General features: G+C 38.3%; 1 protein-coding gene across 5 annotated transcripts in view; it reads left to right on the top strand.

Moving 5' to 3' along the window:
• ssh2a (slingshot protein phosphatase 2a) overlaps positions 1–15,888 on the top strand; it is a 169,203-nt gene extending 153,315 nt beyond the window's left edge. For all 5 annotated transcript variants that reach the window (XM_043718420.1, XM_043718419.1, XM_043718417.1 and 2 more), the window contains 2 exons: positions 8,220–9,090; positions 10,660–15,888. In XM_043718420.1, the coding sequence (XP_043574355.1) occupies positions 8,220–9,090; positions 10,660–12,747 (2,959 nt within the window). In that variant the 3' untranslated portion in view covers positions 12,748–15,888. The remainder of the gene's footprint in view (positions 1–8,219; positions 9,091–10,659) is intronic.
• Positions 15,889–16,602: the final 714 nt, after the last annotated feature.

The following is a 16,602-nucleotide window of genomic DNA, read 5'->3' as shown; positions in this document are numbered from 1 at the left end:
TATTGGGCATGTTATAAGATTAGATTACTTACAGTGTGGAAACAGGCCCTTCGGCCCAACAAGTCCACACCGACCCGCCAAAGCGCAACCCACCCATACCCCTACATTTACTCCTTTAACCTAACACCACGGGCAATTTAGCATGGCCAATTCACCTGACCCGCACATCTTTGTGACTGTGGGAGGAAACCGGAGCACCGGGAGGAAACCCACGCAGACACGGGGAGAATGTGCAAACTCCACACAGTCGCCTGAGTCGGGATTTGAACCCGGGTCTCTGGCGCTGTGAGGCAGCAGTGCTAACCACTGTGCCACCGTGCCGCCCACGAAGATTAAAAATAAAAAAACATGTCATTCTTGTACATTATGAAAGACTGGGTTCCTTCTACAGTATAAGTTGTGAACTTATGGACCTTAAGATCTGCACTGTCTAATTATCAGTAAAATATAAACTGTAAATTTTAACTTTTAGATTGTTGTAGTTTCATACTTTAATTTTGTTTAATTGTAAAAATAGAAGATTTTGAGAATTGCTGCTTTTTGAGTAAATGCCCTCAAACCCCACACCCTCCAACTCCAACAAGGATATAATCCAACTGGTCCTCACATTCCACCCCACCAATCTCCAGGTTAATGAAAACCTTCATCTGAAGTGCCATGTTCAGCTTGGGTCATGGAGAATATTTTCTTGTATTCATTCAGAGTGAACAGTGAGCACAAGTGCAATGTCATAGAGTCATAGAGATATACAGCATGGAAACAGACCCTTCAGTCCGACTCTTCCATGCCGACCAGATATCCCAGCCCAATCTAATCCCACCTGCCAGCACCCGGCCCATATCCGTCCAAACCCTTCCTATTCGTATACCCATCCAAATGCCTTTTAAATGTTGCAATTGTACCAACCTCCACCACTTCCTCTGGCAGCTCATTTCATACAAGTACCACCCACTGTATGAAAAAGTTGCCCAGTAGGTCTCTTTTATATCTTTCCCCTCTCACCCTCAACCTATGCCCTCTAGTTCTTGCCTATTTACACGATCCATGCCCCTTATGATTTTGTAAACCTCCTATAAGGTCACCACTCAGCCTCTGACGCTCCAGGGAAAACAGCCCCAACCTGTTCAGTCTCTCCTGATAGGTACTTCAGATCTGTGTTCACTGGGGAAGACACAAGCAATCTCCCAGAGGTAACAGTGGCTGAAGGACCTGAACTGAAGGGAATTTATATTTGCCAGGAATTGGTGTTGGAGAGACTGTTAGGTCTGAAGGCTGATAAGTCCCCGGGACCTGATAGTCTACATCCCAGGGTACTGAAGGAGGTGGCTCTAGGAATCGTGGATGTATTGGTGATTATTTTCCAGAGTTCAATAGATTCAGGATCAGTTGCTGCGGATTGGAGGGTGGCTAATGTTGTGTCACTTTTTAAGAAAGGAGCGAGAGAGAAAGCAGGAAATTATAGACTAGTTAGTCTGACCTCAGTGGTGGGAAAGATGCTGGAGTCAATTATAAAGGATAAAATTACGACACATCTGGATAGCAGTAACAGGATAGGTCAGAGTCAGCATGGACTTATGAAGGGGAAATCATGCTTAACTAATCTTCTGGAATTTTTTGAGGATGTAACTGTGAAGATGGACAAGGGAGATCCAGTGGATGTAGTGTACCTGGACTTTCAGAAAGCCTTTGATAAAGTCCCACATAGGAGGTTAGTGAGCAAAATTAGGGTGCATGGTATTGGGGGCAAAGTACTGACTTGGATTGAAAATTGGTTGGTTGACAGGAAACAGAGTAGTGATAAACAGCTCCCTTTCGGAATGGCAGGCGGTGACCAGTGGGGTACCGCGGGGATCAGTGCTGGGACCGCAGCTTTTTACAATATATATTAATGATATAGAAGATGGTATTAATCTGGGTTAGTGAAGCTTCCTGTTGGCATCAGTGGTGTGGGAGCTGGGCTCCTCCCTGTGTCGTCCCTGAGTGAGATGGGCACTAATTCATCATTGCACCCCCTTCCCATGAACCTCCTTCCTCACAGCCCTTGGGCACTGCCAACCTGTGTCCCTGTATCTCTGCAGTTCGACCTCATTGAAAACCCACACTCTGGCAGCAGGAAGCATGTTTCCGCTGATGGGTGAGTGCTGAACCAGAGGACACAGCTTAAAAATAAGGGATAGGCCATTTAGGACAGAGATGAGGAGAAACTTCTTCACCCAGAGAGTGGTGGCTGTGTGGAATGCTCTGCCCCAGAAGGCAGTGGAGGCCCAGTCTCTAGATTTGTTTAAGAAAGAGTTGGATAGAGCTCTTCAGGATAGTGGAATCAAGGGTTATGGAGATAAGGCAGGACCAGGATACTGATTAAGGATGATCAGCCATGATCATAATGAATGGTGGTGCAGGCTCGAAGGGCAGAATGGCCTACTCCTGCACCTATTGTCTATTATCAAAACCTCCAATCCTGGTGACATTCTTGTAAATCTTTTCTGAACTATTTCAAGTTTCACAACATGTTTCCGATAGGAGACCAGAATTACTCACAATATTCCAACAGTGGCCTAACCAATGTCCTGTACAGCTACAACATGACCTCCCAACTCCTCTACTCAATACACTGACCAATAAAGGAAAGTATACTATACACCACCTTCACTATGCTATCTACCTTCGACTCCACTTTCAAGGAGCTATGAACCTGCACTCTAAGGTCTCTTTGTTCAGCAACACTCCCTAGGACCTTACCATTAAGTGTATAAGTCCTGCTAAGATTTGCTTTCCCAAAATGCAGCATCTTGCATTTATCTGAATTAAACTCCACCTGCCACTTCTCAGCCCATTGGCCCATCTGATCAAGATCCTGTTACAATGAGGTAACCTTCTTCACTGTCCACTACACATCCAAATTTGGTGTCATCTGCAAACTTACTCAGTGTATCTCTTATGCTCGCATCCAAATCATTTATGTAAATTACAAAAAGTAGAGGACTCAGCACCAATCCATGTGGCATTCCACTGGTCACCGGCCTCCAGTCTGAAAAACAACCCTCCCACCACCACCCTCTGTCTTCTACCTTTGAGCTAGTTCTGTATCCAAATGGCTAGTTCTTCCTCTATTCCGTGAGATCTAACCTGAACAGCACTAGTGATGAGTTTTAGTGTCATTGTTGTTAAATTGTTGTTAAAATACAAAATGCACTCCTTTATTTGGGATAACATGCTTTAGAGGGTTTGAATGGGACCAATAATGATGCTTATGTGTAAAAGAAGCCTAAAGCAGGAAGTCCATGTTTTTTGGCTTCCATTGGTTTACACGGAAACTTTCCACTTTCTTTAGAATGCTTAAATTACTGCTTATATGTATGTAAATATAAGCTACAAATACCTGTAGTATTCGGACTTAATTAATCAATAACCTATAATTACCTATCATTCTGTTTTTAAGCCACCCATGCTGTAAATGTCAAACTGGATAAATCAATCAATAAGAAATAAGTGAAAATATAATTTTCTTTTGTGATGTGGAGTTTATAGTTGCTAGTCTTTGATCCAATTGGTCTAGAAGAATTTAATTTATTCTCACTGAAAAATACAGCAAAGAACGAATGATCATGCTGCAGTAAAATAATATTTTGAGGGTTTGATTATCCTGAGGAAATTTCTACCTGTGCATGCCTTAGTTTCTTGGTCTTCTGCAAACATATTTTGCAATCATGTGGGTTCGATGTATATTGGAAAAGTTACTTAAAATATAACAAACACATTTTTGTCTTTGTTGACCATCCCAAAATGCTTCTCCCAACCTGCAAAAGGGGGATGAATGATTGGAAAGTGGTTGGAACTAAAAGTGGTTGGAAAGGATAGTTTTAAAGATATTAATTGAAATGTCAATATTAAGGCGTTATGAAAGGTGGAAGAGACAGCTTAAGTAAAGAGCTTTTGGAAATGTTATGATGGCTGAAGACTAAATAGTGGCAAAGCATAGAGATATCTGTGCTTGAATTTAGTTTCAGCTTTTAGAATTAAGCTGAATGTAAGTTTAGAAGGGTGAAGAAATTACGTTTAATTGTTTTTATATATGGATTAGAATAACTGGCTGTGTTTACTGATGTACCTTTCTGTGCTTTTGCTGGTTTCATTTCTTTCTTAAATTTTGATTTACGTTTTATGACCAGGTAAGAGGAATCCAAAAGATTGTTTTACTTTATTGTTGAGATGTTTTTGTTTGTGCATAAGCATCACATGCTATTCCAGAAGAATGTTAACTATTTTGCACCATCACAGGGAAAACTTGTGTTTAATCTATTAGGTTACAACCCACTGAACTTCGCTCCCCTTCTCAGTACTTGAATCAACTTGCACCCAGTACACAAATGTCATATCTAAAAATAGACATTATTGTATAACAGGTAACATGATACTGATGCAAACAGTTTCACTGAGTAGGGCTGTAATACTTAGTTTGTCATTTGGGTTTTGATTTGACTGACTTTGAACAGTGGCCATAACCGTATAACAGTGCAACTGAGAAAATATCAAACAGGACTTTGTATTTTTGAGCAATATATTTTGTGTTTTCAGCTTCATTTATCAATATCAACACAATTGTAGCTTTTAGTTCTCTGCAAAGCATTATTTGCTAGTGTATACTGGAATGTTATTATTGTTAAAAGTCAGAAATTAGATTTAGATTAGATTAGAAACAAGCCCTTCGGCCCAACAAGTCCACACCGACCTTCCGAAGAGTAACCCACCCAGTCTCATTTCCCTCTGACTAATGCATCTAACACTATGGGCAATTTAGCATGGCCAATTCACCTGGCCTGCACATCTTTGGACTTGTTACAAAGAAATTTCTGTTCTGTCATACTCAAACTGGAGATAAATAAAATGACACTCAGATCATTTATAATCTAAGCAAGTGTTCTTTTCACTACTCATGTAATATGATAGGTGTGGTATCGGACTGATGTTTATCATTTGATTTACCCATGCTTCAATTTGTTCCTGTTTAAACTTTCCCATTTATGCAGAACTTAGCAGTTTTTAAATGGTAGTATCAGGGAGTTTGTACTTGGATGGTTGAGTTATTGTCTACTTAAAATAATTCAAATTCTGCTCTGAATACATTGGCCCCTGATGAGAAAGCAGAGGTTGTGAAATTATGGGGGCACAGTGAATAGAGTCCAGTTTAGGAAAAGCACCTCCAACACCTCACTTATGCACCAATTGTTTTTTATTTACAATGGTGGAAAGCAGAGCATTACTGTTTGTTGCATTGAAGTGGTGGGGCATTTCATTTACATATTTAAATTAGACATCTGAAGTGCGTTGGGTGATTATTGGGGCATGAGGAAACCTGACAGTGTAAAAGTGGTGAAAGCTGCCTACTGCACAAGGTAAATAGCTTTTTCAATATGTCTTTTCTTTTCCTGGGTCAGCAATAGAGGCAAGTGATCTTATTCTAGTTTCCCATAGAGGGATATGGGCCAAGTGCTGGCAACTGGGACTAGATTAGGTTGGGATAGCTGGTCAGTATGGATGAGTTGGACTAAAGGGTCTGTGTCCATGCTGCACATCTGTGAGACTCTGGTCTCTGAGTTTTTATACGTGGTTATGAACATGGTTCATATTTCATAGATGTTGTGGACTTGAGCTTGAAGGATCATAGAGATGTACGGTACGGAAACAGACCCTTTTGTCCAACTTGTTCATGCCAGCAAGTTGTCCCAACCTAATCTAGTATATTTTGCCAGCACTTGGCCTGTATTCCTCTAAACCCTTCCTATTCATATACCCATCCAAATGCCTTTAAAATGTTGCAATTGTACCAGCTTCCACCAACGTCAATTCTCCTGCTCCTTAGATACTGCATGACCTGTGCTTTTCCAACACCACACACTTGACTCTGATCTCCAGCATCTGCAGTCCTCACTTTCTCCATGTGGTCAAGAACACTGATCAATAGATATGAGAACATTCTACATTTTTCTAACCTTCTTTCAAGAATAATCAGTATTGGCCAGAATAGAATGATATTTTCAAGTTGAATTTCTACAAGGAATCCATTTTTCTCTGTGAAATGTGTGTTTGTGGATGTAAGTTTGCTTGCTCAGCTGGAAGGTTCATTTTCAGTTGTTTTGTCACCATACTACATTGCATCATCAGTGAGCCTTTGGTGAAGCACTGATATTATGTCCTGCTTTCTATTTGTGTTTAAGTTTCCTTGGGTTGGTGATGTCATTTCCTGTTCTTGTCCTCAGAGGGTGATAAATCGGGTCCAAGTCAATGTTTGTTGATACAGTTCCCGTTGGAATGCCCTGCTTCTGGTGATTTTCTTGTGTGTCTCCTGTTGGGTCGTCCTAGGATGGATGTGTTGTCCCAGTCGAAGTGGTGTCCTTCCTCGTGTGTGAGGATACTAGTGAGAGTGGGTCAAGTCTTTTTGTGGCTTGTTGATGTTCATGTATCCTGGTAGCTAGTTTTCTGCCTGTTTGTCTAGTGTAGTGTTTGTTACAGTTCTTGCAAAGTATTTTGTAAATGACATTCGTTTTGCTTGTTGTCCGCATGGGGTCTATTAAGTTCATTAGCTGCTGTTTTAGCGTGTTGGTGGGTTTGTGGGCACCCATGATGCCAAGAGGTGGAGAGTCATTTCTGAGATGCCTTTGATGTAGGGGAGCGTGACTAGGGTTTCTGGATGTGTTTTGTCTGCTTGTTTGAGTTTGTTGTTGAGAAAACGGTGGACTGTGTTCATTGGGTACCTTTTTTTAATACGTTGTGTTGGTGATTTTCCTCTGTTCTTGTGTTCATTTTGGGGTTGATGGGAGGAAATGGGTGAACGTTTACATTTTCATATTATAAATTGTTACCTAATTCTGCATCTTTTGAATGAATTTTGTTTTTGTAATAAATCAATAATATTGTTTATGGAAAAACACTTGCCTATTGGGTATTTTAACTCTCTTCAATGTAGGGAAAACAAACCATTGGCTATAAAGAGACTTTGGGTATAACTTTATGCTGTAAATCATGGAGTGTTGGCACTAGAGCATCATGCAGTCCTCTCATCTTGGACATAAATGAGATGACCATCTTCATTGTTATGTGACTACATTTATATATTGACAAAAAAGTGTGCCCAAAAACAGTTGTTTTGGGGTTAATATAACATATTTACGTCTTTCCATCTACAGATGCGGGACTTGTATGGATGATCTGGTTCTTTATTTTCTTTGCATCAACCGGTACTCTGTGTAAAGAAGTCAATGCTTAATAGTGCATTAGAAACTCTTTGGATCCTTTCAGTTTTCCACTGAAACTTGCAAAACAATAAATTAGTCTCTTCATCCTGCAGAAGTTTGTGCAAATACTATAATTTTCAAAAGCAGATTTGAAGAGTCGATATCTTTATTTTTTCAAATAAGCCTCTTCATTTAGTTGCTTTGGTTTTGTTTTCTCACTTTGAAACAAGTTGAAATTTTGCCTGTGCTCTTCTCCTACTCTTGTCAATTGCGAGGGGCTGTCCCTGTGGTCACCATTGAAGTAGAAAACCGATGACAGGCAATGGAGGGAAACAGTTATATTGATTCTAATTCTAGTATGAAGTCAGCCTGTCTGGCTGCCACAGATTATATGATCATTTACATGCACACAAGGAAGAAGTTTCCAGATGATGGGGTTTACTTATACTTTTCATTCTTGGAGCATTTTCCTTTTACTCCGTTATCGACTTATCCTGAATCCCTTACTTGAAATTGAATTGGAAGATTGTAAATACAAACCTTCCTTATAAGATTTGATTGTGCGATCTCGACTGATGCTCACTCCATTTTAGTGAAGTGCCAGACTTATTGGTAGTGATGTGCTTCAAGTAACAAATGAGAAATTGACCCTATTCCTAAAAATAGATCCCTTTTTTTTCTATTTAGGGATTTTTTTACCTGAAATGAAGACTGTATTAATAACAAGAGACTAAACGTTTCCTAGTAGATATTGTAGGTTAATATTTGACATTTCCAAGAAGCTATTGGTTGGAATGTGTCTGAGAAAGAAGTGACAGCTATACTTGATGTCTGCATAACAGTGATTGCATCTGAAAAATACTTCTTGTGGAATGTTTCAGTTGTTTCACTGCGGTTCATCACCACATACTGTATGATGCCTGGAACATTTTTACTATGGACAAAGTACTTTTTATTTATTCTATTTCTCTTTGTTTCTTAATGCAGCAAGCAGCGGCACAATAAACTGTGGCGATCACATTCAGATAGCGACCTTTCAGATCACCGTGAGCGTATTAGTAAATCTACAGTTGACTTAAACAGAAGGGACAGTACTTCCACGACAGAAATGCCAACTGATCTACTTACTGAGCATCTGTGTCAGTCCCAGTTCTCAAATGTCCTAGAATCGAGTTTGTCTGGAGTCCAAGAAGGAAAAAATGAGTTAGATTTTGGAATTGATACAGAATATGAAATATCTTTAAAACATAACCCCGATGAGTTGAACACAAACATCTCTTCTGCAGCGCTGTCAGGACTGGAGGTCACTGATAGTATCACCACGAGGTTACTAGCAGGTTCCAGCTCAGATATTCTCCCTCTCCAAGACTCCCAATCTGACAAATCACCAGAGGTCTTGTCACAGAATGGACTTTCTCCTTCACCTAACCATTCCATGGTGTTGACTGATTTGGAAGCAGGTGAATCAGAGAAAGATGTTAATTTAAAACCGAATAATATTTCAGTACCATTGCTTGAAACTGCACCTCTGCCAGAGGATCGTAAAGCCTCACCGGAACTAACTTGCTCTGTCTCACCATCAAATGTAAACGCTGAAATTTGCAGTTTAAGTACCGATCGAATTGACTTCTTCAGTGCCAGAGAAAAATTCATTGAGCTTTCGCAGGAGAATGGGGCTCGAGCCCAATCACACTTAAAAACAGAGGAGTTTGGTGGCGGGAAGTATTGTGCCACAAAAGTGGCTGCACAGGAAACCCTCGAGAAAGAACAGATTGCAAATGGTCAGGGGGACACTTCGTTGGATAACCCGGCTCACATAAAAGATAAATGTGTAGATGATGATGTAAAATCTAATAAGGTAAAAATGTTAACTTTTTTTGTAAATTAAGCCACAAAAGATCCAATAACATTTAGCATAAAGTTAAAACATTTTAATTATTTTATGAAAATGTAATGTTTCATTTCAATGAACTAAGTTGGTTATTATAAGCATTATCACTTCTGTTAAATGTGTCTATGTCTTGTATTATATTTTTAAGTTTTGACTTCGTCATTCTGTTTCAAATATGTTGGAAGTTGATGTTGGGCTAGAGTATGGTTACCTGGAAATACCATTCCAGAGCAAAGAATTGTAAATATCCTTCTCTGTCAGCCTACATCAATTTCATAAATGTGGCAATGTATATTCCAATTTTTATCACTTAAGTCCAGAAGAAAATTATACTCCATTTAGCACACCTTGCTGTAAATCATAAGAGTGCAAAGATTTGAGAAATGAAAATATGCAACACTGATACAGTTGACAATTTTTTAAGAGTTGATGATTGAAACATTGGAGACAGTGAGTAAAGAATGAGTTTTTCTAAAACTGTCTTCCAGGTGCAGACATTTGAGTGGTTAGCATTGCTTTGTTGATTGTAACTGTGGAAAACTGCTTTGTGCATTAGCCCTCGCATATCTTGCCTTGAGCACATAAATATGGCTTTCAAAATAAATTAATAGACACTAATGTATTGTTGAAAAAAGAGAAATGCTCTTAAGGCTTTTTATCTTGCACTCATCAGCACAGAAGTGCAAGAATGTCCAATTTCCAAAGAGAACTTCCTGAGAAGAGCTGCTGAGCTGCCATCCTTCATGCATTCTTTGTGACAATGCCTCAACCAATCAGTCAGCGCTGCTTTCTCATGGGGTATAAATTGCTGTTCCCTTTGCAATTTCATAATCTTCCAACTGTTCTGATGAGTGCAAAACAAAAAAATTATAAAATGTGTCTCTTTTTAAACCAATGTTCAAGTTCTGTATTACTAAGTAACTTAACATTAATGTGTGGGACATACCAGTTCCTATTAATGAAACTCATTCTTTTGTGCTTTGTACTGATCAGTTTTCTACTTAGTTTTTACTCTTCAGTTTTACAGAGAGCTGTGGATGCTATAAATCAGAAATCAAAATAAGAAGTTGCTGGAAAAGCTCAGTAGGCCTGACTGCATCTGTGCAGAGAAACCAGAGGTAACGTTTCAGAACTGAGGAAGTGTCATTGGACCTGAAACGTTAACTCCCTGGTTTCTCTTCACGGGTGCTGACATACCTACTGAGCTTTTCCATCAACTTCCATTTTTGTTTTAAAACTAAGGAGTGTTTGGGAGAAGTAAAGTTGTGTTCTGTTCCCATTTTCAATAAGGTTTACAGTGTTCATGGGTAGTACAATGAAAGGATCATGAGATTTTCAGATGGAATTTTTTTACTTAAGCTTTTTTGGCTTCCATCTATAGTTTTGTAAATAATGTAAATCTTGTGATAAAGTGTACAAGTCTTGAATTTATCTTTCCCCTTTATAATCAAGTGTTTACTTTGGGAATTTGTTCACTTCTGCAGCGATCATATAAGTTATATATGTTGAGCTCATTTTGTTTTCTGTTTTCCACAGGAAAATCTAGTACCAAAATTGTTCCACAAGAAGTCTTCCTTAACAAGATCACAGTCTTTAAATGTCATTTCTGTGAAAGAAATAGTGACAGGAATAGAGTCCAACCAGAGTTCTGGCGTGTGCCAAAGCAAAATGGAAAGTGTTGCCAATAACCAGATCCAAACACCAAAGAGGAACACAGTTCATGAGCTACCAGCAGATTTCCATTGGCTTTCTGAAAGCAACACCACTGCAAAAAAACTTTGCAAAAATGATTCTTTAGTTGCTGAAAGCGACTCTCAAAATGTCACTGACTTGTCCGAAGCTAAAGACGATGTATGTCATGACATGCATTTAACAGCCAAGACCTATGAAGAATGCCAGGAGACAGTCATTAAAGAGTCTGCACAGGATGGAAGGATTCATCCAAAACAGGTGCCAAAGTGGTGTCCTGGCTCAGTAAAACGTGCAACACAGGAGTTTGAAGAACGATTAAAACAAGGGCAAGAACATCAATCATTGGTAACATTGCCAATCCGTAAAAATTCCAGAATTGATGGAGCTGTGGCTAGTGAATTTGTGGTGACAAATAAGAGTGAAGCTATTGTTCCTGAGTTATCTTTGTTCAAGGGTAAAAGAAAAGAAAGCACTGATGATGACCCAAATTTATTACTTGAGCTTAGTGTATCTCAGAATCAAGAATTGGTCTCAGACTTGCAGTCACAAATAATAGAACATCCATTAGAATCAAGACTGGAATTGGAACAAGCTGAACCTGGCTCCTTGAGCACTCTGGAACTTGAGAAAATCCACTCCAAGGAACTGGATTCATATACCCAACTTCCAAAGAAAGTTGAAATAATTGAGTACACCCATGTATTTAAACCACCATCTCAAGAAGACAGTGATATATGCTCGACAGGAGAAGAGAACATCGTTGAAGTTGAATCTCTGGGAAAGGAAAATATGGCCACAGTACAATCTGCAGATGATCTAAAAAATATAGAAGTAAAAACCACCGAATTTCCATGTCAGTCACCACTATTATCATCTTTGGATACTGAGAGTTTGACTGAAACTGACAACAAAGAAGTTGAAGAAATGACCTTTGAATCTGGTAGTCCTCCAGGTGATGCAGTTGACAGCTTCTCTGACTATGAAATTGCTTTATTTGTTAGTGGTGCAACCCACTTACCATTAAAGGGCTTAGAGAATCAAACACATGTACTTCACCTGGAAGGCATCACGGAGTCCAGTACCGATACTGATGCAGAGATTCTTGATAAGGAATATTCAGGGCTTCAGGAAGTTGACACAAAAATTGCATCTTTGAAAAGAGATGATGGATGCATTACTCTGAGTCACGAGGATTTAAAGTTGAGTTTCAGCAGATTCGATGAAAGTGTCAGGGAAATGCAAGAGATGTCGAGATTTGAAAAATGTACCCGTGATCTCAGCCATAGCTCCAGCAATGACAGTACAGGATATCCAAGTTGTACATTGGGGATGAGTAAGCAACAGTCAAAAGAAATTGAAGCTAAAATAAGGCAAGCAGGTCTCACAACTCCATCACAGATTAAACGTTCAGCATCCATTGCTAAGCTGGGTTACCTGGAGCTTTCAAGGAATGATTTATTTAAAAAGGGGTTGGATAGTTCTAAAACTTACCAAGCGTTTCTTGACTCTATCCAGCGTACACCATGGACAGCGCAAAGTACAAGTGAATATAGAACTGAATGTGCTGTGAAAGATGAGCCCAGTAAAAAGAAATGTGTTTCCATTTCTCTTTTCCAAGATCCTCAATCCACAGTATGTTTTGCAGAACAACTTAAAGCATCAGAAAGTATTGCACAAAGCAAGCCTGTGGGGAAGCCCTTAATACAATATGCCAAAGCAGTTGAATCAACCCAAGAGTGTCCACTGGCAAGTACAGAAGAGAACCTTCCACAGATAAAATCTTCCTTCCGTTATGACACCGATGCACCCTGTCCTACCCCACTGATGGCTGTAGCACCTCGACAGTACCATCATAGAAATCATTCATTAAAGCGATTAAAAGTAGTTAATGATAGAAAACGCACAACCAATCCTTTATATAACACCATGTGACCCTAAGCCCAAAAGCTATGCTTCCTTATGAGAGGCAAGTGTTTTTCAATAGAACAAGCACTTTACAATTTGTTTTCTATATATTGTTAAAAGTGGATTTTTTTTATTGATTGCATGCTGACATTGGGCTTCTTTAGTTTGTTCTTTCTTGCTTTCTTTATTCCCATAATTGGTTTTGACTTAACATTGTGTGAAACTAAACCCTTCAACCATAAGATCTTATTTAAAAGAGCACACCAGCTACTATGGAGCAAGCTTACAATTAAATTAACCAGTCTGTTGTTTAACATACCTCTAAATTGAAATCAGGGAAAACCAGCTCTTTGTCATGAATTCTGTACTATATTTACAAATGTCATTGTCACCTTTTACTTATTTAATAACAAACGTTCCTATCATACATTACATCCTTAATCTAAGCTTCCTGCTGAGAGAAACTATTGACATTACGAATTTCTTCCCCCTATTGTGTAGACTTGCAAAATAGCTGTTAAGCCTTTGGGGTATATTCTGTGTTATAGTAAAACACCGTGTGCAAAATAATTCAGATGTGCACTATTCCTTAACCACCCTCAAGCTTACTTAAGATCACCTGTCTTTGCAGGGCTATATCGACTGCTGGCTGCAAAATTTTTGACCTCTTGAATTTCTGTAATATTCCATCACTGAAATGGCTTTACATGTTATTTTGTTAGTTTGTGTGTTCCTTTCAAGATCCTAGATTCAGGATTATACTTGAATTATTACTTGAACACTGCAGTGAGCTTTTGATAAAACCTTCCATATCCATTCACAGGGGAATCCTTATAATAACTTTCTCTGCCTTTTCTTTATTATTCCTGTGTATTCTACCCCTAAAGTGCCATCTGTTGGTCCCATTGCAAGGACTTAAATTCATCCTTAACCTTAATAGAGATTCATTTTTGAATGTGACTTCTCCTTTTAAAGAAAGAAAACAATTTTTAGTTTTCTAAATTGCTAGTCTGAATGTGTTTATTTTGTTGAATGGGTGAATCTAAATTTACTATCTTCATTCATACCACATATAATGTTCAATATTTTCCCCTGCCTGGGAGTGTATTTGATAAGGCAAACAATTCTTTTAAACTGGAACTCTTAATTGCAATATGTCATTTATAACTTCAGTTGCTTTACAGCTGTAAGAATGTCAGCATTTTCCTTGGATGACTACACATTCATTCTGCTAGGAATAATTCAATACAGCTCCATCTGATTAGAACTGTGATACCTAGGCTAGAATTTATACTGGAGACTTGTGGAAATAACTTGAAGATATCAGTAATATTCTTGTGATGATGACTTTCTCCCATGTACATAAATTGTCAATGTTTTCCTGCATTTTCATCTAGTCCTTTTGGTGTTCTGTACCACCTAAAGGTTGCACAGTTATACTTTGTGTAATAAAAGCTGTAAGCACTGTTCATATTCTGTACATTAAAACACTTATCTGATTTTAAGCAACAAGCATGGAACTTTCTCCAGAATACTGGTTGCATCTTATACCCATTATTAATGTGTTCTCAGGTTTAACTGGGATATCCTGGATAAGTTATCTTTTTTAATAAACAGATGCGATGCAATTAGCACAACATACTAAGCAGAAATATCATTTCAGTCGATTGTACCAATCTATCCATTCGAGAATTTAGTTTTTGGAAGAGCTATATTGTCTAAAACAAGATATTTGGAATGAATTAACATGTATAAATCATGGTAAAAGAGCAAAATAAAATTTTGGGTTCCAGCTTTAACTAGCAGTATTTGCTCTGTGTACCAAGAGAGCCACATTTATGTTTTTGGAAAACTGCATAACATGTTTTTCTTTTTTTTAAAATTTACTTTTGTTCATGTTTCTGTTCCCTGAGTACACTGTTGTCCATAGTTCCCATTTGGGGGAGTGGGTAAACCACTATCACTTACACACTTTTGTAATCAAAAGACTGTTCAAGTAGAATTGATTGATTATGTCATTTTTTTTTCCATCACTGTTTTGCAGTTGCATTTCATCTGAGTACTGAACCCTAGCTCATGTCGTATCAACCTGTAGCACATACAGCCAGTTGGGATAAATTTGCACAATCACTTAGACTGATGGGCAGTTGTTGAGTCAGTTTGGTTCTGACGTCCTTGATAAAGATTCTTACCTGTGCTAACCCTAAATCATGTAATTTATCACTGCTTTCAAAAAATAGCTAAATGACAGGGTGTTTGAAATTTTTACTGTTTTTGTACCAACTGTAATCCCAACAAGCTCCTAGTACTGCTGTATATCCATATTTTTGTCTAATTATGACTTCCACTGTAAATTAAAGGAAGAGATTAGACTGATAACCAAATGAATTTTGCCTGGAACGTGATGTGAAATTAGCTGCTAGGAGGACCAGACAGCACATTGATGCTCAGAGTCATGAGTCTGGAGCCTGCTGTTGGAATTTGTTTTTTAAACCACTGCAGTTCAACAACTTTTAAAGGGCATTTTTATATATGTTTTTTTAAATGTGATTATTATATTGTTTACATTGTGAATATTGAGCTGTACATTTTCTTAACATATAGCTGTACCTTACGTGCTGTTTGCGTGCCGTCTGTTGCCTTGGCATTCAGTTTTCACATTTGGTTCATACATGTGAAACTGAGTTTTACACCATTTGTTCAACAAAATTGTAAATTATGTGACTGCATGTGCTGTGTGCATACAACTTCATTTTTATGTCCCTGTTTTTTGTAATACAGTAGTATGAGTACCACAATACCTAGCTTTTTAACAAAAATTGGTGGTACATTTTCTTAAGCCTCATGTCTGTAGTAAGGAGTATTTGTTTTGGCGCAAGTCATGACCATGACTTCAAATAAATCTGAAGAAAATGTTTAGAATGAAGATTTATTTTGTTCCACAGACTCTGTTGTGCAGACTGTAATTTTTCACTTCATTAAGCTTAAATCAGTTCGGCTCTTCATGTTGGACTGCCACTCTATGCTATTTTTCATTTATGGGATGTTCTCCTGTCCGATTTAATTTTTTTATTGCAAGTGTGCTAAGTTGCTTAATGTGAAGTAATGCACTGTTGTATGAAGTACAATGTTCTTGTTACAAAATTAATAAATTTTTATTTTGGAGGATTAATTTGTTCTTTGCTTTTCGGAATGTCAGTGCAACAAAAAATGTCAGTATTACATGGCTCAGTCAAATTTGTAATAGAAAATTAGGAGTGTTACACTCAGTAAGGGTCGATCTATATTTAAAACTTCATTCAGTTTTATTTGCAAGACAGAAACTTCTGTTTAGCTCACTCAAACTGCATTCTGATCATGTTAAAATCCAAACCCATATTCTATCCATCACAAAAAATTTACATTTACACCATAATATCATTGCAAGTAATCATCTGCATGTAACTCAAACATATTTTCATCACCTCTGGAACTCTATCATATTTCCCCCAGTGGCTTCCTGTTCAATTAAAGAGAAGCCATGTCTGTTCTTTAACTGCTTCCATTGGAGGTCAGTTAGCTCAATTGCCTGGACAGGTGATTTGCCATGCAAAGTGATGTCAACGGTTTGGATTCAATTCCCTTGCTGACTGAGGTCACAATTGAAGTATTCTCTTTCTCAACCTCCACTCTCACCTGAGGTGTGGTGACCCTCAGGTTAAACCACCACCAGTAATCTCTTTTAAGAGAGAGCTGCCCTATGGTTTGGTAAGATTATGGTTATTTATCATTACCAACGTTTACTTAATGCACTGAAATTGCTTTATGACTTCTAACTCCCCTATCCTTTTGCAACTGCCCAATTTGTGTACTCTGCACTTTGTGATCTGATCTACTAATTGC

This window comes from Chiloscyllium plagiosum, chromosome 28, assembly GCF_004010195.1.
Source record: "Chiloscyllium plagiosum isolate BGI_BamShark_2017 chromosome 28, ASM401019v2, whole genome shotgun sequence".
NCBI classification, from domain to species: domain Eukaryota; kingdom Metazoa; phylum Chordata; class Chondrichthyes; order Orectolobiformes; family Hemiscylliidae; genus Chiloscyllium; species Chiloscyllium plagiosum.
The sequence above is the reverse complement of the archived record's forward strand: the minus strand, read 5'-3'. Positions and strand labels throughout refer to the sequence as shown.